Consider the following 23,486-nt stretch of genomic DNA (forward strand, 5'->3'; position numbering starts at 1 on the left):
TCTTCATAAAATGCCTGGATTTCTTAACTGAAATATTGGTCTGGAATGTTTGAAGCCATAACTATCTGGCAGAGTAACTATTACACAAAAGACTACATACAGATAATTTATCTGAAATCGTTATTTAATGACAAACTATGGCAGGGCTGTACAGTGCAACATATATGTCGCACGTGCTACGAAAAAACTGGTCTGTGCGATGAATAAATTTACCACTGTAGCACGCATGCGATACAGTTTTGCATGTTCATAATACAGCCGCTTAATAGTGTGAAGTGATTTCTTGTGCTTGTTTGTGTGTGTGAGATCGATTATACTTGGTAGTTAGGGGTGTGCGATATGACGATTTTTGATGGTGGACGATTAAAATGTCTCCACGATCTGCTTTTGAAGAAATATTGTTGTATCTGCTACAGCGCACATTCTATCAGCTGCAGTTCTGGCGCCTCCTCCGTCTCAATATAACGCCACGCATTCACATCAGTGTTAACTCAGCGCCAGCGTTAGAGTTACTCTCACAGGACTAATGCGCAATCACAGAACTACATTATTTCCATTTGCTTTAAAGGAATACCGGTTAAACATTAACATTATATAATATATAATACTAGTATAATAACATATACTAATTATATAACTGTGATGTTCTACAAAACACTTTTTTTCTTACTGCTGAAAATGAGATCATTTACTGTGAAATCTGTTTTCTCTCAGATACGTCACCAGTGTAAGCTTCATGGTGAATACTTCTACATCACTCTTGTCAACGTAGTCCATAGTTATAAAAAGAAAAAAATCTTGACTTCATCTAGTGGTTCTTTTGGGAGAAACAGTAGGGGGCGTTTTATCCCAAGGGGGCCCTTTTTCCAACAGTAGTGTAGCTACTTTGAAGAATTGGACATTTATAAGCAGAGACTTTAATGATTTACAATATTAGTCCTCTTGAGGAGCACACCCAACCTTTTTTATTTTTATTTTGTACTTCTAGTTATTGTTGTTGTAATCAAATTCTACATTTAGCACAATATTGCAGGTATATACCATTTAAAATTTGGGTAGCACTTTATTTTACAGTCCTGTTACTCATGTACATACTATGTTCTTATTTTAGTAATTACAATAACTATGTAAAAACTAGGTACCTGAACCTACCCCTAAATTTAACCCTACACCATGTAGTTACCTTATATTACCAGGACTTTCTTAGGTAGGTACACTGTAAGTACACGTACTGTAAAATATATAAGTGCAACCAAAATTTGAATTCCATTATTAAATTAGCTATTTATGCGATTTTTCCCCCTCTAGCAATTAAAGACCAGAGAATGGCCAAGGTATTTCACATTGCAATTTCATATAATGACTAGGTTTTTAAGGCTTTTCCCTACACTCCAAAGCAAACAAACAAAAACAGTGAGGACAGTGTACTACAGTGTACTTAGCATGTGATTCATTCTATAATCAGGTTGAGTTGTGGTTTCCCAGTGAAAGAGATCTTCCTGTCCCTGATGACCCAACTGAACCGCTGCCCTATGACAGACTAGCCAACCGTAAGAAGGTAATGCAGCAGGTTAAATGATTTTTAACTTTAAATGGGGTCATATCAATTTTTTCTTTCTTTCTTTTTGCCACAGATGTCTACATCTTCCATCCTTTCGCCTCTTTGCAAAGATTTATTGTGAAGTTAGTGTTTTCATAGTAGTACATCAAGCTTTTATATTTCAAAAGATCAAGAATAACTTGATTCCTCATGATTTGACCCCTTTAATATGCAGTGAAACATACCTGAATAAATGAATTAGATGAATAGTTCGCCCAAAAAGGACAATTTGCTGAAAATGTACTCACCATCAGGCCATCCAAGATGTAGATGAGTTTGTTTATCCATCTGAACAGATTTGGAGAAATTTAGCATTACATCACTTGCTCATCAATGGATCCTCTGCAGTGAATGGGTGCCAATTCATTTTGGAGTGAAGTATTCCCTTAACTTTGACTGCAACTATGATGTTTCCCAAAAGATGTTCTGAACAGATACTCTATATATAAACATAAATGTGTTGTTTTGTGATTTCTGTGTGTAGTTTTTCTTCAGTCTGTTTGCGAGCACACACTCATCTCCATTGATGCTGGACTATCTGAGCATGCTGCTGTATTTCTGCTGCCATCCTGAACCGGCTCAGGGCTTCACCAGAGCACTCAGCCTCGTGATCGGACACACACTGCACTATAAACACACTGGCCCCCTCACACAGGTACACACAGTATGAAATGGACTCTTCAACAGACTTTTCTGAGCTGAAGAGCTTAAAGAGAACTTGTCAGAGTCATATTTCACCCCAAAATAAAAAAATCCTGTTTTTAGAACCTTTAAGATTTGCATTGTGACATAATTTTTAATTAAACTAAGCACATTAATTTTGTTTTTCCACATGCTTTATTACACAGACAGATTAAAAACAAAACATAACATAGGACAATACAGTAAAGGGAACATTGTTTGCGCTTTCTTTTATCTTACCCCCACATTTAACTCTGAATGATAATCAAAACAGTACAGGGAAAGAAGAAGAAGAAGAAAAGAAAGGGTTAATTCAGACAAGAACTAGACGAACAATAAATAACCTCCCCCCACTCATAACCCCCTCAGGAGGATTAACAAGAAACTACAATATGTATAATAATAATAATAATACATGAATGTATATAATAATCTTTAAAATGTATATAAGAATAATAAAAATAGGCCGAAGTGCATACAATCAAAACATATAACCATGCATATATAAGTATACCTACATGCATGCTAACAAACAACCATACTGTACTGTACATAGATACAAACATGCTCACACACTGAACAAACTTAATCAGAATCTAGTGAGGTCAGAGAATCAAAGAAATTTTGAATGGGGTTCCAAGTTTTGTAGAATTTATCAGATGAGCCCCGGGTAGCGTACTTCAGTTTTTCCAGAGAAAGGAATGACATAAGATCTTTTAACCAAGAGGTAGTTGGGGGTGGGGTTGGACACTTCCAATGTAGCAAAATGCTTCTTCTAGCAACCAGGGAGGCGAAAGCAATAACATCTGCTTGTTGTTTAGTGAGAAGAGAAGAAAAAAGAGACACACCAAAGATGGCAACCATAGGACATGGAGAGAGAGAAATATGTAGAGCCCTTGAAAGAAAGTCAAAAAAGGAATCCCAGTAGCAGCAAAAGAATTATCAATGAAAAGATCTGAAAAACAAACAATGCCTTTATCACGCCATCTTTTAAAAGTGTGATCAATAGCAGAGGGCAAAAACAAGTGATTGTTGCAAATAGGGCTGAGAACAGAGAGCGATTTTAACTGAAAATGTTGTCGAAATTGTTTCCAAATTTTTAGAGTTGACAGCATAATGGGATTTCTAGTATAGCTAGAGGGACGGAGAGATAAAGGAGCAAAGACTAGTGCTGGGAGGGAAGAAGAGGTACAAGTAGCAGCTTCTAGTGTACACCAGCTAACCTGTGGAGCATTATACCATAAAGAAATCTTGGAAATATTAGCGGACCAATAATAAAATAAATAATTAGGCAGAGCTAAGCCACCATCACATTTACGACGTTGAAGAATAATGTTGTTTATTTTGGGAGTCTTACCTGCCCAAATAAAAGTGGAAATTGTTTTGTCAAGACAGTTAAAAAAAGATTTAGGTAGAAAAAGAGGAAGAGATTGAAAGAGAAATAAAAAAGAAGAACATTCATTTTAATAGTCTCCACTCTTCCTGCGAGAGAGAGGGGTAGGCTGTCCCAACGTTTTAAATCAAGTTTAATTTGTTCGACCAAGTTAGTGAAATTATTCTTAAAAAGAGATTTAAAAGAGTGAGAAATGTTTACCCCTAAATAACGAAAACCAGTAGAAGAAAAATGAAAGGGTAGGGAGCTTTTAGGAATTTTCCTAGTCGCCTCATTTATGGGGAAACATTCACTTTTTGTAAAATTCAATTTGTAACCAGAAAAAGAGCCAAAGGTGTCAAGCAAGCGCATAACCTCATCAACACAGCCTACAGGGTCCTGAAGATATAGCAGCAGATCGTCTGCGTATAGCGAGACCCGATGTTCAAAGCCTCCCCTATGGATACCGGATATTAATGGGGAAGATTTTAAGGCAATAGAAAGCAGCTCAATTGCCAAAGCAAAAAGAAGAGGGGACAGAGGGCATCCCTGCCTTGTCCCACGGGAGAGAGGAAAGAAAGAAGAACTACCAAAATTGGTTCTAACGCTTGCAGAGGGAGCAGAGTATAAAAGGCGAATCCATGAAATCAAATTGTGCCCGAAACCAAATTTTTCTAATACAGTAAATAAATAATTCCATTCTACACGATCAAATGCTTTTTCAGCATCGAGGAAAATAATCAGTTCTGAAGCTACAGAGGGAGATGGGTCAAAAATTATGTTTAACAAGCGTTGAATATTAGATGGCATCTGACGTCCCCTAATAAGCCCAGTTTGGTCATCAGATATAATATCAGATAGACATGAATCCATGCGCCTTGCCAACACCTTTGCTAGAATTTTTATATCAGCATTCAATAAACTAATGGGCCTATAACTACTACATAAAGTCGGGTCTTTGTTTTTTTTGTAATAGAAGAGAGATAGATGCTTGGTTTAACGAGGCTGGAAGACGTTGAAACGCCTCATTGTACATATCGAACAGTAAGGGGGCTATTTGAGTAGAGAATTTCTTATAGAAGTCTAATGGGAAACCATCGGGCCCTGGAGCCTTGTTACACTGCATGAGGCCAATACACCGTCTCAGGTTACTTATGTAACCATGGTTCCCTGAGTAGGGAACGAGACACTGCGTCCTCTAGGGGTCGCTATGGGGAACGTGCACATCGATGTATCCTGGAGGGGCTTAGATGGCAAGGAGGAAGTATTAAGGGAGGATGTCTCGCCCGAAGAGAGATAGCTAGCCAGCATCTCTTCTACAGGGGGCATCCTCTCATAGCCGTTTTCACGGGCCCTGGAGCCTTGTTACACTGCATGAGGCCAATACAAGTGATAATTTCATCTAACCTGATAGGTTCGTCCAAATTCTTTGCAGTGTCTGTATTAACAGTAGGAATATTTAAATTGTGGAAAAAAGAATCCATTAAAGATAAGTCAGAAGGGGATTGAGAGGTGTAAAGCTTAGAGTAAAAGGTGGAAAAGACAGAATTAATTTTATGAGGGTCAGAAACAAGCTTGTCTGAAGAGTTATCAAAAATATGTGTTATGCAGCAAGATGCAGACTGATGTTTAAGCTGGGAGGCAAGAAGGCGGCCCGCTCTGTCCCCATGTTCGTAGTAGGTGGCTTTGGTACTTTTAAGTAAATATTCTGCTTTATGTGTTGAGAGCAAATCAAATTCACTTTGTAATCTTAGGCGTTTCAGTTTAAGTTCGGGGCTGGGTGTGCAAGAATACTGGCTATCCACCTCTAAAATTGAGCGGATAAGCTCTTGCTGCTGTGATTTCCTTGTCTTAACTAAATGGGCACCATAGGAAATTATCCTGCCACGAATGAAGGCTTTAAATGTTTCCCTTAAAAGAGAAGCAGAAATGGTTTCTGTTTTGTTAGTTTCAATGAAAAAAATCTATATTTTTAGATAAAAATTCACAGAAATCAGTTCTAGATAGAAGCCCTGTATCAAATTTCCATGGAGGCCGGCTCTTAAAATCGGGCAAAAAGGAGAAGTCTAACATATGCGGGGCATGATCAGAAATAACGATGGCAGAATAATCAGAGGAAATCACAGAAGAAAGTAGGGCTTTGTCAAGAAAAAAGTAATCAATACGTGAGTAAACATGGTGCACACTAGAAAAGAAAGAGAATGTCTTATCAGAAGGATGGAAAGAGCGCCAGGGATATACACAGCCTATTTGATTCATCAATGAAATTAAGGACCTGGACATAGCAGAGGATATAGATGATTTAGACACAGATTTATCAAGATTATTATCAATAACACAGTTAAGGTCCCCTCCAAAAATAAGATGATGAGTGTCAAGATTTGGGATCTTTGAGAAAAGCATGGACATAAAAGTAGGATTGTCCCAATTCGGAGCATAGACATTTACTAAAACAACTGGTTTTTGAAAAAGAACACCACTAACAATAACAAAGCATCCCTCGGGATCAGAGATTACTTGTTCCGAGAGGAACATTACTCTTTTATGTATCAAGATAGCTGTACCTCTTGACCTGCTATTAAAACTGGAATGATACACCTGACCAACCCAAGGTTTACTCAGCCTAGTATGGTCACTTATAGGCAGGTGTGTCTCCTGGAGAAATATAATATCAGAAGAAAGAATCTTAAGGTGGGAGAAAACTTTGGAACATTTAATTTGACCACCCAACCCACATACATTCCATGTAACGATTCTAATAGTGTGACCACCCTCCTCCCCTAAGAACTAACAGAGGGCTTATCCATAAAACTGCTTTAAAGGAAAAAATAATGAAATTACCTGAAGGGAAAAAACCAAAATGCCAGGTTTTTTAACCTCAACCAAAAAGATACATGTAGAAAATGAAATTATAAACCACATAAAAAAAGAAAATCCTCCATTGAACACAACCCATGAACACAGAAAACAAAAATACAAGTACACTCAAAAGGAACCAGTGGAGAACACTTCTGATACTCGTCCTTCTAAACATGGCGAGTGGCCAGAAAAACTTTATCACAACCGATTAAGTAGTGGAGTCGGCTCCAACAAGATTAAAGAACACCGTTAAAACCAGATCGCTACCAATTAAGAATAGACAGGACGTAACTAAGCGAGTGTGCCGTGCAAAGTCACAAGGGTAATTATAAGCCCGGCAAGGAAGAGGAAAAAATAAAAAAAGGTGCCAAAGTGATTAATTGAAGTCTACCAAACATCAACGTGTACTAAACCAAAATCTCACAAGTCCAAGTGTCTTAAAATAAATAAGTAAATAAAAATAGTAGGGAATAGTCTCTGAAATACCTATGTGACATCGTCCATTAATTTACTCCGCAAAGTTTTGATGGTAGAATCGTTCTGCAGCCTCTGGAATTAATTTTGTTTAATTTACTTATTCTTATTACTGTAATGCACAGTCTGTGCCGTATATGGAGGGCGCTGGAGTTGAGGCGTGTGACGCTAATGATGAAGAGGAGGAGAGGGGGGTGGAATCTGATGAAGTGGGTCTGTCTTTGGATGATGTGCTCGGAGTTCTGAGTCATGGAGATGATCAAGTCTCCTCACGTTTGAACCGCTTCCAGCCAAACCACAGGAGCAGAGATGAACTCAGAGAGGTAGAATATAACAGCTCTGCTCCAAAACCAAAAGATCCCAACTTCACCCTACTTCATTTGGACCATTTTAATGAAAAAATATAAACAAATAGGAAACATTTTTATTTCAAATAAACACTCATGTTTGTGTATGTGTGTGTTAGTCACTTATAACTGTCTCATAAATGTAGGTCTATTTGTGAAATCTTTGTGTCCAGTAGGTGCTCACTGGAAAGTATTTCACTTAGTTTTGGAACAGAGTGACGTAATCTGTGTTTCTGTAGATCAGTAGATGGTGTAAATGGTGTGCATGTATGGGACTGTATTTAATGTGGTGTTGTGTGTTCAGGAGCTGTTGAAGGTGTTTAAGGAGTTGGGTTTTAAAGGTGAGGACAAGATTATTTTCTCCACGCTATCCCAGCATCCCTTTCTGCAGGACCTGATGGAAGAATCCTCACAGTACCTGCTTCCTGTGAGTATAACATGATCTCACACACATACTACAGCAAAGCTCAGTGGTGAGAGTTTTCTGGCAAGCAAAAGTTCAAATTAAAATATAAACATAAAAAATATATTATTATTTTGGTGATTGAATGATCTCAACATAGAAGATTCCAGTCACTAAACTGATTCATTTTGCTTACATTAAAACATTAATATGAAACATTTTAAGCTTTGATTCCATATATGTTCCATAAAATCTTCCTGTTTCATTAGAAATTACATCAACACAGGACAGAAACATGCACTTATCAAGACTTGATAGGGTCTTTATTGTAATATGAAATACAAATTAAGGTTGTTTTAATTGTGATTACACTTCTTCTGTACAGGTCATTCACAAAATTTTCCAGACCCAACAAACTGAGGCTCTTAGAAGCTTCTCAACATGATGAACAATCAAAACAACACACCATCACATGCATCGGACAAGGTACACACTAATGGAATAATAAATGTAAGTGGAACAAACATTAAAGCTGCATTTGGTATAGTAATAGTCTTATTTAATGTAATGAACAGAACACTGATCTGAACCCACAATAAACTCAAATTTCTTCATTCTAAATGTATTTATTGTAGTGGAGATACACATTTGATTGTAGCTGTGTATTGTTTCCCATTACAACAGTCATATCAGTTATTTGTGTGAATCTAAATGGAAGCTTGAACATGACCCCTTACAACAAAAACAACAATTAAGATAAATCAATGTAAAACCACTTTACAGCGACATAAATGTGAAGTAAAAATAATATATAAGTGAATGATTTGTTAAATGAGTATTTAACAAATTAATTTGTCAGATTCTGCTTTATGATTAAAAACATTTATTTTAGTTCTATGGATTTTTTTATATCGTATTTTTAAAACTATATCCTGAAGAATATGTATTGCTGTCTCCTCTATGGATTTATTCTCATCAAGAAACATTATTTTAAATGATTTAAAATCAACAATCTTCAATCTAGAATAATAAATGAAATATGAAAATAAAAATCCATAATAGACAAATCTCTATCAGACATTTCCCGGATAGTTACAGAAATGTGTGGGACTTCAATCAGGACTCAAGGACCCGCTGTTTCATTAATCTACTTCCATTTCTTCAACTTTCTCACTCAGCTGTTCTTCATTTACGGGCATGTTTGCTCCACATGTATCCTTTAGGGGCCTGAGGCCAAAATGTTCATGTATAGATTTAAATTTAGAGAGCAATTTTAAAATGTCACTTCTTGTCTTGACTTGTGTGACAATAGCATCTATGATGGATGGCATGGAATAGGAATATTCTATAACACTCCTAGTTTTCTCACCTTCTTCGTAATCAAAGCCACCAGAATGCATACCAATCAGACAGCAGTGTTCATCAAACACTGGAGAGCCAGAAGATCCATGATAGAAACAAGAGTCATAGGTAATCCGGTTCTGATGTAGATACGGCCAACAGTGCCATGATACATATGGACAGGAAACATTCTCAGATATGTGTTTATTTATACTCTGTGGTTGCTTCTCACTCCCAATGATGAAGCAAGGGTCCATCTTCTTAACCTCACCATTTGGGTGTCCCAAAATGTAGATCCCACCACGGTTAGGAGGGGAGACATGCTTATAGCGTTCAAACAATTCAGTACAGTCATCAGGTGCAGCTTCCAGTTCAAGAAGAGCAAAATCATGGAATCTGAGCCTGTCATTCGTTTCATAACCATAAGCAACAACGTCATCTTTTATTGACAGAACTTTTGCATCAGATCCAGAAACTTCATAATTAAATACAGCCGTCAGAGTCTTTGAAAGTTTAATTGTGTGAGGATGCTCTGGTGAGGAATAAACACAGTCCTTAACTACATGAGCATTAGTGAGGATGAATCTGTCAAAGACTAAGAAGCCGGTTCCTTTAGCAGAATTCTCAACTTTAATCAAACACACAGAATCGGAGAGTGTCATAATCTGCCTCACTTTGTTCACCTCAGTGAAACATTGAACACCTTTGTCATATTCTTTTTGGATGAACCTTTGAACTTGGGGGTTCTTTCGCCGTTTTAGCTTTTTCAGTACATCTTCACACAGAGACTTGAGAAAGTTCTCAATGTGAATGGAGAAAGAATTTCCAGAATCACTAGAAAAAATTCCAGAAGTATTCTGTGTTGCTGGCCCTATAGCTGAAGGACCTGCAGAATCTGTCTCTCTCTCTTGAATTGTTTTTTGCTCAGTGGAGATGGGATGCTGACCTGGGTCATCTTGTGCTGAATCAGCAGCTGAAGCTACATCAGATTCAATCTTGACTTTAGTTTGTTTCTTTTGGCCGACTGTCACCAATAACAATTATCTGAAATGTCTTCTTATCAAGATGCTCAACAGGGTTGGACATTTCATACCTTGATTGAACCCTCTTTGCTCTACCCTTAGACTCCAGGGAGAGGACACAGAGTTTCTGGAAAGTTTTATCAGTGAATCGTCCATCACGCTTAAGAGCAGTTTCGACCTCCTCTCCTTTGAATGCATAAACACAAACATAATCAGCAGTGTTTCTCAGTTCATTATTTTTCATTGTGTATATCATATTCTCCTTTCCTGTCGTTTTAATGTAAAATGTGACTAGGTCCGTCCCGGAAGAAAAAGGTCTTTCTTGTGTCTCCTGCATTGCACAAGCCTTTTTTTTCTTTGTGATGAAGGTTATTGTTATGATCTCATCTTTTTCAATAAGACAGCAGGGGAAATCTGTCTTCACAGCAGCTCCGTCAGCTCTCAGGATGACTATTTCTTTCTTCATGTCATTTACATTCTTATTCACCCTGAAAGTGTCGCTTGTATTAAGGGCATCAAGCACAGTCATGGATGTATTACATGACACAAAAACTGGATCAGGATCAGAGTCGAAACAAAACCTGAGAGTGTGTTTTTGCTCTTTTGTTCTCTGTTAAATTCAGATAAACAATCCATCATGTACAAACAGACATTCAAGGGAATATCATTTAAGAAACATTTGTCATGTAATGGTGATTTTTTTTATTAGTATTTTTTTAAAGGTAAATTCCACCCAAAAATAAAAATTCTCTCATCACTTACCTTCATGCCACCCTAGATGTATATATCTTTCTTTCTTCAGATGAACTCAAAGACACACATTTTTACCACACATTTTTTGGAAAAAATAAATCCATCTCTGTGAGTCCATGTAATGTAAGTGTACAGGACCCTCAAAGTTGACTCTTCAAAACTACACTGTGAACACAACAGGAATGCATATGTCCCCAGTGGATGAATCAATGTCTTCTGAAGCAAAACAATAGGTGTGTTTAAAATTTAACTTCAAATTCCTCTCCTTTGACATAAACTCCAGTATTTTGTGAAGCATGATGTAAGCACATTGTAAAAGCTCATGCTAAAAGTGATGGTCCCCGGGTCTTCCACATTTCGCAAGTTTCACAATGTGCTTACATCGTGATTTGCAACATGGTGACATTTATGCCTAACATAACATTAACATATATGACAGTTGGCCATAAGCCATTTTCTTTTTTGAGTGAACTATCACCTTCAAGTACTTTTGCTCCATTTAAACTTAAATACTGAATTATTTGAAAAATAGTATAAAATGTTTAAACAAATGGTCCATGATTTACATATGAATATTGTTTAGTAACACGAAATCCCAAATGATACAATAAGGATCTCTGGTCAGATTTGACCACAAACAACACGAGTGTGACTTCCAACTGAACAATACCAGAGGGTTAAGCTGCAGTCTCACATTTGACGATGCACACTTTCTTAAGCATCAACTTTGAGGGTCCATTATATGGGGTCACACAGATGGATTACTTTTCTAAAAATCTCCATTTGTGTTCATCTGAAGAAAGAAAGCCATATACATCTGGGACAGCATGAGGGTGAGTAAATGATCAGAGGTCTTTCAGAATTTTGGGTGAAGTATCCCTTTAGGCAATCTACCTGCTGCAGATGTTTTTAGGGTTCCTCTTCAGCTTCTGTCTTAAGTGAATGAGCCATTGTTTCCTGCTAAATGTCAACAACATTGAAATTAATACAGGTTTACCACTGTCTAAAGATTTCTATCATAATTTAAATCAGACTAGTGGTCTGTTAACACTGAGAGGGAAACAAATATGCATTTAGAAAATACAGTATAGCCTACAGAACAGTCAAAAACATCTTCTGTGAATCAGTGAAATCACAGTTTTTTTTTTTTTATTCCAACTGTGGCATTTTTCTGTATATCCACAATAGAGTGTGGTTGTTCAAATGAAAAAAAAAAAGATTCCTTCTTATATAGGAATATAAAAATTGTTTTAGTGATTGAAAAACTGAGGAATTAACAGATATAGCATATCGTTATATATAAGCGTTATATTTGTAATTTCTTATTAAGTAATTAGCGATTTTATATTGTTATATTAATAACCCTCAGGCACTGTAGTATTCAGCTGATTTTTGACAAGTTACCTCAAGCTTTTTGTTTCGTAGGCCTAAAACACTACAAAACAAACAAGAAGTACCACAACCTTACCTGAACACTGTCACTATAGCTTGTGACATTTCCCCAGGTTTAGATTACCATTAGATCTAAGCCTACATCTAATGCAGTGGCTAAACAGAGAGGATGAGAAGGAAAACCGTCACTCACAGAACCCAGGTCGGTCTGCTGTAATTTTTTGTTGGGTGGTTCTTTAGACATGTTTTTGGGTGTTCCGTGTATCTGTGAATAGAACAAAAAATTATGACCTGAGCTCAGAGGAGAAAGATTTCTAACTTGCTTTAATACTTTCACTTTGTTATTTTAACAGTTTTGCCTTGAAATTAGAAATAGTCAAATTCTACAGTTATCTTTCTGCAGACAGACTGACAGACAGATAGATGGTGCACAAGATGAATTTACAATCACAGTACCATCAGTTTTTACTTAGAAGACAAGAAACTAGTTTCCAAATTTTAAAGTAAACTAAATTAATGAACTAGTATCCAAACTTAAAAAGAAATCCAGGAAATCTTACCTTGTCCAAGTTAAGAGAGAATCTGGATGGTGTAGGACAGTGTCTGAACTTCCTGACTTCAGAGTTTCTTTTCTCATTCAGTACACACCTAGTTAAACAAACAATCCTGATTTCCATATATGGCAAGCCATTTCAGCATTTAATCCTTAGAACATATCTATTTTCATCCTGCTAGTACTTATTTTTTAGTAACTATTGCTTATTCTTTAGCTTACATAATGAAATGTTGTAAAAAAAAAAAAAAAGGTATGCAAACTTATGTATTTGCCAAACGACACATCGGAAGCGAAGGTAATAGTATTTAAAAGTGCTAGTATCTAATAAATGCATTGTAATAGTAATTTGCATAACCCAAGTTCACTTGAGCTTGAGGTTACAAACTGATGGACATTCTCCTTCAGGATTTTCTGATAGAGTGCGGAATTCATGGTTCCATCAATTATGGCAAGTCGTCCAGATCCTGAAGCTGCAAAGCAGCCCCAGACCATCACACTACCACCACCATGTTTGACTGTTGGTATGATGTTCTTTTTATGAAATGCTGTGTTGGTTTTACGCCAGATGTAACAGGACACACACCTTTCATCAGTCCACAGAATATTTGCCCAAAAGTCTTGGGGATAAACAAGATATTTTTTGGCAAATGTGAGACAAGCCTTTGTGTTCTTTTTGGTCAGCAATGGCTTTTGCCTTGGAACTCTCCCATGGATGCTGTTTTTGCCCAGTCTCTTTCTTATTGTTGAATCATGAACACTGACCTTAATTGAGGCAAGTGAGGCCTGCAGTTCTTTAGATGTTGTTCTGGGTTCTTTTATGACCTCCTGGATGAGTTGTCGTTGCGCTCTTGGAGTAATTTTGGTAGGCTGGCCATTCCTGGGAAGGTTCACCACTGTTCCAAGCTTTCTCCATTTGTGGATAATGGCTCTGACCGTGGTTCACTGGAGTCCCAAAGCCTTAGAAATGGCTTCATAACCCTTTCCAGGCTGATACATGTCAGCTATTTTGTTTCTCATCTGTTCTTGAATTTCTTTAGATCGCGGCATGATGTGATGCTCTTTAAGCACGCTTCACTTTGTCAGACAGGTTCCGTTTAAGTGATTTCTTGATTCAACAGGTCTGTCAGTAATCAGGCCTGGGTGTGGCTAGTGAAATTTAACTCAGCTTTCTAAAATAATGTGGTTAATCACAGTTCTTTCATCATTTAACAGGAGGGGGCAATCAATTTTTCACATAGGGCCAGGTAGGTTTGGAGAGTTTTTTTCCCTTAATAAATGAAACCATCATTTAAAAACTGCATTTTGCATTTACTTGCATTATCTTTGTGTAATATTAAAATTAGTTTGATGATCTGAATCTTTTAAGTGTGACAAATATGCAAAAAATTAAGGAAGGGGGGCAAAAAACTTTTCATGGCAGCGTATGTTAATGGTTGTATTTTTTTTTCAGTATTCCTATCCATAAGGGTTTTGATGCATAATAGTAACCCTGGAATGTGATGAAACAGAGTTTCAAATAGCTGGGCTGAGATATATAACAACTGTTATGACTGCAGAAATATGTTAATTCAGTATATACACATTAACCCACCGGTCACAATTGTGACCAACCATAAAACACACTTTTTCACACACTTTTCAAAAAATAATCATTACTTCAAAGGGTGACTAATGACACCTCACCTGGATATTTTCATGTCTGAAAAATGTTTTGGATTAAACAGGTTGAGTCTCAATTAAAATTAGTTTGATGATCTGAATCTTTTAAGTGTGACAAATATGCAAAAAATAAACAAAAAAACAGGAAGGGGGCAAAAACCTTTTCACGGCACTGTATATTATAGAATAAAAACATAATAATCAAATTAACTTACCAAACGTCCAGAAATCCGCCGTTCTGCTTCTCTCTCCGGTCAGCAGCAGTTGTGTTCTGTCTGTGTGATGTCAGGTGGCGCGCTATTTACAGCAATCCTGTATTATTGCCTGGCGTATTACAGTCAGGTTACAGCAACACTAAAATATACTGTAAAATTTTCCTGCCAAGTCTAAATTACCCAGAATGCAATATAAAATACAGTATTTTACTATAATGTATAAACGTGGTATTGTACTGTAGGTTTTTACAGTACTGTGCTGCTAAAACTACAGCGATTTCTAACAGTGTATGTAATAAATAATACAACTAGTATCTAATGAATAAGTACCAGAATCTTTAAAAAAGATACTAGTACCTACGAAATAAGCACTAGTAGCCAATAAAGAAGTACTAGTACCTAAAGGAATACAAAACTAATAGCTAATAAGTACTAGTATCATGAAAATAGATACTAGTACGTTTTATGGATTAAATGTTAAAACAGCTTGCCATGTTCCATATCTGCTCTTCAGTCCACACCCAGTAAAGAGAATCGAAACTTAAACTTATGATGAAACATTTGCTTCTCACCTGCATAAAATTGCTAAAATTATATGTCTGTCATAAAACTGTGAATGCCAGCCACTGGCGTCACTGCCATTATATGATTGTCTGAGGTCCCTTTACGTGATAGCCGTTATACTTTTTCCAGTGGTAAGTACTACAGACTCCCGCATCTCCCAATAATAAGACGATCTCTGGTCAGGAGGTTGATCTGTTTGAGCCCTAGCTAGAAGAGTGCACGTTTCTGTTCATGTATCTTCAAGGTGTTAGTCACTGAGCCTAAAATTATATCCATATTTTAGAACATCTGTGGTCAGTTTTTAACAATGAAAAACTGTGATCAGTTATCACAGATGTCAACCCTTTGACTCAGCTAGATATAATTCATACTACTGCCATAGAACAGAAAGAACAACAGTTCTGAACAAAAACTACGTCAATAGATCTAGAATACAATATTTAACAGAATAAATGTTGTGAATCCACAAAAAAAAATTTTTTTGTGGAAGTTAGCACCAACCCTGATCAAACACATCTGAACCACCAAACCAAGATGGATTAATTGCGTAATAATAACGTTCTAGGAAAAAAACGTTCCTGGCTAACCAAAAACAAACCATAAAAAATAACGTTCTGGGAACCAAAAACTAACGTTCCATGAACCAAAAATTGTTAGCTGGGAATGTATTTTTGGCTATTGCTACAAATATACCTGTGCTACTTAAGACTGGTTTTGTGGTCCAGGGTCACGTATTATATCAAACATAGGCTTTTTTATTCTGTCTCTTTTTGCAAAACATTTAGTTGCAGCTGAATACCATGAACAAAAATCAGTCGTCTACATAAAAACTGGACTTGTTTAAGAGCTCTTTGTGTGCAAAATAGAGCTGCACGATTCTGAATAAAGTGAGTTTAAAAAATTTTTTTTTTTTTAATGGAGATTGTGGTTCTCACGATTCTGAAGAAAAAAGCATCAGACAGACAACTAAACAAAATCACATGTAATTTATGAATGAATAATTCAATGACTCACTCAATATTTTATTGTTTCATTACTGGATAAATCAGCGTTTTTGAATGATTCAAAGACAATACATTTTAACCTCGTTTCGCCACCTACTGGCGTAACAATGTAATTGGTAAATCTTTATTTGAAGTGTCAAATTACTTTCAAAAGGTGATTTACTCTATTTTGATCGCTACTGTACACATCAGAGTTTATATCCGCGCTATAAACTTTTATCCCAGTACTTCTGTGATTATTTGAATGTTCGTAACACAGAAATAAATGATACTGTGTGGTTGAAAAGACTGTTTGTTAAGCGGTCTCATTCATATACATGACAGCTGCTCTCTTTAGGTCAGCTTCAAATCACACTGGTGTGAATCGAATGCTGCAAGGAAGAACCAAGAGATAACGTATCATATACAAATCTATCCATCACAACGTTGTGATCGCACATGTCAAAGTTTGAGGAATGAAACAGATGAATCATTGTAATAGGAAAAGAATCACGTTGTTGTTTGAATCGTGTTCACTTGTTAATGATCTGTTAAATCAAAGTGCGTGGTCATGTTGGTGGTGACACCTCTTTTGCAACATGTTAACGTATATATACATATATATATATATATATATAAACGCACACAGGAATCGATAGGCGGAATCGAAATTTTAATTTTACAAGAAGTATCCGATTCCTGACCTTAAGTATCCGATTCTGGAATTGGAATCGATTTTCGATTCCCCTCCATGTTCATACTCTTTCACCATATGGAATTTACGTAAATAATGTGTTTTATTTTTCCATATAAATTTAAATAAAATTGAATTCACTGATTTAACTACTCTTGGGGCAGTATACAGAGCTTGAGATAAATAAATAAGTTTGGATATTCCCTCAGTTTTAGTCAAGAATGCTGAATGCGCCCTGAAAAGGACCCCCATGTAAATTGTTTTTTTATGTGGGTTCTTTACACGCCAAATATGGGAAATTTAGTTTTACCCACAGGTTTCTGTAAAACGCGTTTTATTATTTTATTTGATCTTTTAAAACTACTAGTCAACAATATTTTTGCTGTATTTTTCATATATAATTTTGTGAAGTAAATTTTAGATTTATTAATATGGAAACGTGGTGATTAAAGGTCCGTCCGTGTTTACATTGATTTACTTTTAAAATAATTTTATAAATTAAATTTTAGTATCAACACACAAACATGTAGCGTTTAAAGGTTTCTCCGTTTATTTTTTAACATTGCAGTTTTTATTAAATAACATTTTATTTAAAATAGTCATTAAATTATAAATAATTATTTATAATTTAGTACTTATGTTTCACATTACTGTTTTTATATTTATTCACTTTTTAATAATTTTATGAAGTAAATTTTAGTTGTAGTAACATAGAAACATGTAGCATTTAAAGATCCCTCAGTTTATTATTGAATGTTTATATTGAATAAAATTGCATTAAAATAGTGTACAATTATAAATAATTAATTATTAATTCAGTATTTATATTTCATTTTACTATGTTTACATTTAATTTAACTTGTTTTGTTCTTTTTACAATTTTGTGAAGTGAATTGTAAACATGAGATGATTAAAGGTCCTTCACTTTATTTGTGTTTCATATTACTCTGTTTATCGTGAATACAAGCGTTATGAAAATTACAATTATATAGAGTTGACAGGTGCAAAGTTAATTTTCTTGATTGATCTTTGACTTCACATATTAATAATAATCAAAAATGCACAGCAAATTAAGCCTTTCTTTTTTATATATGTTGAGCAGAGTATGATGCTATCAGAGTCAGTTAGAAGACTTTGCTGCAGTGAAATCTTCTGGAAAATCATCCTCCGCTGATTTGTAGAAGTGACTTGAAGGTCTAGATGATCAGAAAGGCCCAGGTGGAGAGATCATCTGCCCACAATGAGCCCAGAAACTGAAGGCACACCGTGCGGTCCTCCAGCAAACACTGCACCTGAGCGATCAGATCCAAACTCAGATGCTCCAGTAACCTCAGACACAGATCCCAGGCCTCCATATAGTCCATGTTCTCCAGAGAGTCCAGCAGCAGAGAGAGCAGACCGGAGCCAGTCCTGAACGCTCATCATCTTCATGACCTCCAGCATGCACTGTGTGAAGCGGGAAGGAAGGACTCAGTTCTCTGAGTGTAACAGGTGTGCGGCTGCTAAAGCCATCTGCTCCTCTCTTCCTAAACCCTTTAACAGCAGACAGGGCGGAGCTCATGAAGTCATCATAATATCAGCACTTTATTGTTTCCCGTTTTGATCTATTTTGCAGTTTGTTTTCACTGATGAAAAAGTACTGAAGGTGCATTATTTTGCATATTTTAATTTAATTGTAGTGTCAGAAATAGAAGTATGAGAATTATTAGTTTCATTTTATTTTTATATGCGTTTGGCATTCTTTTTAAATATTACTATTGAATTAGCTTTTATTATTATAATTTCTGTTTTAATTTTAGCTTAATTTTTAGTCATTTTGTTATGTGCTTTTGTCATTTTTTATTACTATTTAGACTTTTTGTTACATTTTAGGTTTTATTTATTTATAATAGTAGAATATAATAGTAGAAGTCAGAAATATAATATGGGACTTGTGTAGTGACCAAAATGTGATATATTTTAATATCAATATTAATATTATAAACACATTTAATGTATAACACATAACACATTTTAAAATATAAAATATATAAGAACGGTATAACAACAAAAAGGGGGAAAAAAGTAAATATCGGTAATAAGAATATTAAAAGATAGAATAGATAGATAGAATTAACATGCATTTTAATATTTCATATTTGTAATATTTTTTTCTACTGAAGGATGAAAATGTATATGATGGATATTTGTTGGCTGATTTTCTTTTACTAGCCATTCCAAATAATCCATTTAAAACGTTTTGAAAAAGTATACAAAACTATTTTCAAGAATTTAAGCATAAACCTTTAGATAATAAATCAATAACATCATTCTTTAAAAAAAAAAATTCAGACCAAATACTTTTTTTTTTTTTTTTTTTGCTGGTACATAGTGTTCTTTGCCTGATTTGTCCACTAGGTGGCTTAGAATAAACATCATGTACACGTTTCATCACTAAAGTTTGGACGCGCATGTCTGATTTGTCCACTAGATGGCGCTTTTTAGCGTTTTGATCGTGTCCCAAATGAAAATGCGCAGCCTATTTGTATTTTAAAATTAATTTGTTTCATGTTCTAGCTCTACAATAACTTTGAAAGCCATTTATCCATTTAGTTGGTTTTGTCTTTCCCACGGCTGGATTTCAGGCTCTCTCTGATGAATGACAAAGAAATCAGACGCCTGAGAAGACCCATAAAGTGCTATTGTTACACCAGCAGCCTTTATATTCTCTCCATTATAAACTGCTATTGTTAATCTTGGCTTATTACATGAAATACGTCAAACCGCATCGTTTAAAAATGAAGGAAGCCGCTATTGCGCTCTTGTTAGAGAGGGAAACCTAAAACATGCAGCACACAAAAGCTGCGGCAAACTGATCCGGATTCTGTGCTCGGCTGCAGCCAAACTCATCACAGTCACAGCACTTCATTATAAACTGGCGAAGAAGCACACAACAACCACTGTTAACCCGGCCAGACGGCAGCTTTGCTACGTATAGCACTAATTTAGACCTTATTAAGAATGTCTGGTTGTTCTAAATTAAAGTGCATGCAAATAGTGAAATCTTTCAGACTGCACCTGTTGAAACAGAAATGCACGCGGAGGCATAAGCAGCAGACATTAAACCGAGCAAACAAATCACAGCAGACTCATACATAAAGAGATCGTATCGATACGCTAGACTTCTGACTCGGGTTCAGCCGTGCTTATTTAATTCACATGCTGTTTCAGCGTGAGCAAGCAGTGTTTTAGTGAGCTGATCTCCCTCCTTCCATTCAGAGCCAATGTACTTAGCTCTCGTTGTCCTGCGAGTGCAGCAGAACAACAGTGCAGCAGCATGGGGAGGTGATGTTTGAAGTTTGATCCTGGGAACCCTGGAGTACAATGCCACGGCCGCACAAAGCCGCCCCATAACTCCCTGCGTTCCCACTGTCTCTGTTCTCTGGAGGGTAGAGAGAACGGATCGCATCACCTGCCCCAAATACAGCCCCGTCCCCTGGGAAACCCCCCACCCTGTCTCACAGGTCTGAGATACATGGCCATAATGCAGCAGAGAGGCAGACAGGTTTTAAAGGTCTTCTTGGAAGGGACGGAGAGTGAACGAAAGTGATGTAATGTTCCCTGGGAGTTCGAGCAAATCTCTAACCCTAAGTTTGAACTTCTGGTGCAACAGAGTGAGTTTAGCCCACACTGTTTGAGCTACAGACCTGAGTGATAAGACATCAGATGCATTTTCTTTTTCACCTTCCAGACTATAGAACAATTGAGAAATACATATGTAAGATTTAAATATGTAGGGTTTCCACCCAGCGCTGGGTTATATTTAACCCAGCATTTTTTAGAGTGTATTAATTTCTTTTAAAAAAAGAAAGAATTTTTTTTTTACTGATCCCCAAACATTTGAATAGTAGCGTATTGTAATACAAAATTTATATTTTTAATAAACACTGTTCTTTTCAACTTTTTATTTATTAAAGAATCCTAAAAAAAAAAAAAAGTATCACAGGTCCCAAAAAATATTAAGCAGCACAACTGTTTCCAACACTGATTATAAATCAGCATATTAGAATGATTTCTGACAGATCATGTGACACTGAAGACTGGAGTAATGATGCTGAAAATTCAGCTTTGATCACAGGAATAAATTATTTGAAAGTATATTAAAATATAAAACTGTTATTTTAAATTGCAATAATTGTTTTTTGTTATTTTATTTTGGTGGTTCATGAGACTGTTGCCTGACTTAACTGATTCCTGGCTTTTATTACACATCATGCATCAAAATTAGCTGGTGTTCGCCTGCAGTCATGTGTCCGCAGATAAACACTCACTCTTCAATGATGTCACACTTCCCAGAAGTCCCCTGCCCTTATACAGTCAGGCCTGCCTCTTACCTTAGTTTAACCTCACTTTATTGATTCACCTGCAAAGAAAACATCTATAAAACAAATGTGTCATCTGCTTGACTCATGCTGTTAAAACGAGTAAGAAAATTCTGCAAATGAAACTCCTAATAACTGGTTCCCCTCTTCGGCATTCAGTAACAAAAGCTGAACAGAAAGCAGACACAAGCAGATGTTTCCCAGTCTTGCCTGTCGTTCCCAACCAGTGTTTCCATGGAAACTCCAAATCTAAGTTACCCAGCTCCTAATTCAGGCGTCCCTCTTTTATCATTTCCCAAAATGCCCCTGACCCGCTGTGTGTTTGTATGGGTCCTTCAAACAGTTTACAATGGCAAACTCTATCAAAATGACTTCCTAACCCCGCGTTCACCCCTCCACCTATAGCTGCCTTTACTTCAGGCTCAGAAATGAGCTTTACCACCATGGAATGGAGTTTTTTTTTTTTTTTATATACAATGTCCATTTACTGTGTGTCAGATAATTTATTTGAACAAATTAACTGAAATAATCTGAACAATTATGGTAACCTTGTTAATATGTTATGGTAACTTAACATACAAAAGTATCTGTAAATAATGCACAAGATATTATAACACAATAAACACTACTAGAATAAACTGTAAATAACTGTTTGGCTTTTGTATTAGATTATGCAGCTTTATAGATTTTCACTGATAATCACTGATTCAAGTTTGTAGTTATTTACTTCATATTCAATGTCTTGAATAAAATATAAATAATAGTAATAATAAATGCATAATAATAAATATGTAATAATTTTTTCATCTATTTAATGTTTGCTCATACAGAATGAATGAATGAAAACTTTAAAGAAATTTTCTTTTTAAAATTAAAATATATTTAATATTTGTTCATATAGAGAACCACATTTCTTGAATAGAATATAATGAAGTGTCAAATGTTAAGAATAATAGATTCCAAAACAGAAGAATTCATTACAGAGTAATTTTCTACCCCCACATTTTAAAGCTGAAGTGTGTAATTTGCGTCACCAAAAAAAAAAAAAAGATCCACACTTTTTTTTGGGAAAGTAACCAACAACCCACAACCCAATTGTCTTTGCATATTTTTCTACCCCCACATTTTAAAGCTGAAGTGTGTAATTTGCGTCACCAAAAAAAAAAAAAGATCCACACTTTTTTTTGGGAAAGTAACCAACAACCCACAACCCAATTGTCTTTGCATATTAATCCGGGATAGGTGAAAGTATTTTAACATCAAGTGTGTAAAATTACACACTTAGCAGGCTTACATTTGACTATAACTTTATTTCCATTATAATAGGCATCGCAGAGTCACCTGATACCACCACCACAATCATCAGGTGAAATAACAATAATGTCACTCAGGGTTGCCCAATCTCTTGTAATGAGCCCTTTTAGGGCTTTTAGCAGACAGTGTTCAGGGTTATTCTGCTCACCTGAGCTAGATTTTCTCCAGGTGAGGCAGACGCTGCTGAAAAGATGTTGAAAGTAACATTGAGTATAGACACACACACACACACACACACACAGAAGACTCTAACTATTCCAACACTCTTTGTTGTGCAAATTTCTTAAAGCACCAGTGTTTCCTTTCAAATCAATTTGTAATTCTTTTAAATTCTCGCATTAACCTCTGCGTTCTGCTCTGAGTGTCTGTTCTTAGCATAGACAGTTCCTCTGTGAGTTTCCCTTTTCACCGAACATATGATGAAACTCTGACTTCCTGAAAGAAGAGAGAGACGGTGCAAACGGAGCTGCGAATCTTATCTGATCAGCAGCCAGATTTCACTCCAGTCACTCTTGGTGCCAAAAACAAAACCACACAATATCATATATATTATCCCACTCAGCTCGTTTGCAAGTTTTAAATGACAAATGGACTGATGATGCAAAACCAAGAAAGTTTTCAGAAACACAATAAACTTCACAGAAAACATGGATTGTATTAAAAACGAAATCATATTAGATTCAATTAAGTTAATTTCAAATGAGCTTTAATTGCATGACTGTAGAATAGCACAATGTTACCAAAGCATTAAAAAAATAAATATGTATTACATTAATTAATAAATGAATAAAACTGGTCTTTAAAACACTTTTTAAACAGTATTTTAAATATATTTCATGACTGCTTATACAAATGTTTTTTTTTCAATACAGCAACAAACATGTATTAGTTGAATA

General features: G+C 35.8%; 1 protein-coding gene across 3 annotated transcripts; it reads right to left on the reverse strand.

The window, feature by feature from the left end:
- Positions 1 to 8,695: 8,695 nt before the first annotated feature.
- On the reverse strand, positions 8,696 to 12,852 carry LOC107725107 (protein FAM111A-like). 3 transcript variants are annotated; one of them, XM_016534260.1, is made up of 5 exons: positions 12,805 to 12,852; positions 12,438 to 12,509; positions 11,747 to 11,809; positions 10,171 to 10,285; positions 8,696 to 10,056 (listed from the first exon to the last, which is right to left on the reverse strand). In XM_016534260.1, exons 4-5 carry the CDS (start codon positions 10,253 to 10,255, stop codon positions 8,879 to 8,881), a joined length of 1,263 nt encoding a protein of 420 aa, XP_016389746.1. In that variant the 5' UTR covers positions 10,256 to 10,285; positions 11,747 to 11,809; positions 12,438 to 12,509; positions 12,805 to 12,852; the 3' UTR covers positions 8,696 to 8,878. The 3 variants fall into 3 exon arrangements, with proteins under 3 accessions (XP_016389746.1, XP_016389745.1, XP_016389744.1); XM_016534259.1 differs by having other exon boundaries at positions 11,747 to 11,812; XM_016534258.1 differs by lacking the exons at positions 11,747 to 11,809; positions 12,438 to 12,509; positions 12,805 to 12,852 and having other exon boundaries at positions 10,171 to 10,699.
- Positions 12,853 to 23,486: the final 10,634 nt, after the last annotated feature.

This window comes from Sinocyclocheilus rhinocerous, unplaced genomic scaffold, assembly GCF_001515625.1.
Source record: "Sinocyclocheilus rhinocerous isolate Xijiao unplaced genomic scaffold, SAMN03320098_v1.1 scaffold1295, whole genome shotgun sequence".
NCBI classification, from domain to species: domain Eukaryota; kingdom Metazoa; phylum Chordata; class Actinopteri; order Cypriniformes; family Cyprinidae; genus Sinocyclocheilus; species Sinocyclocheilus rhinocerous.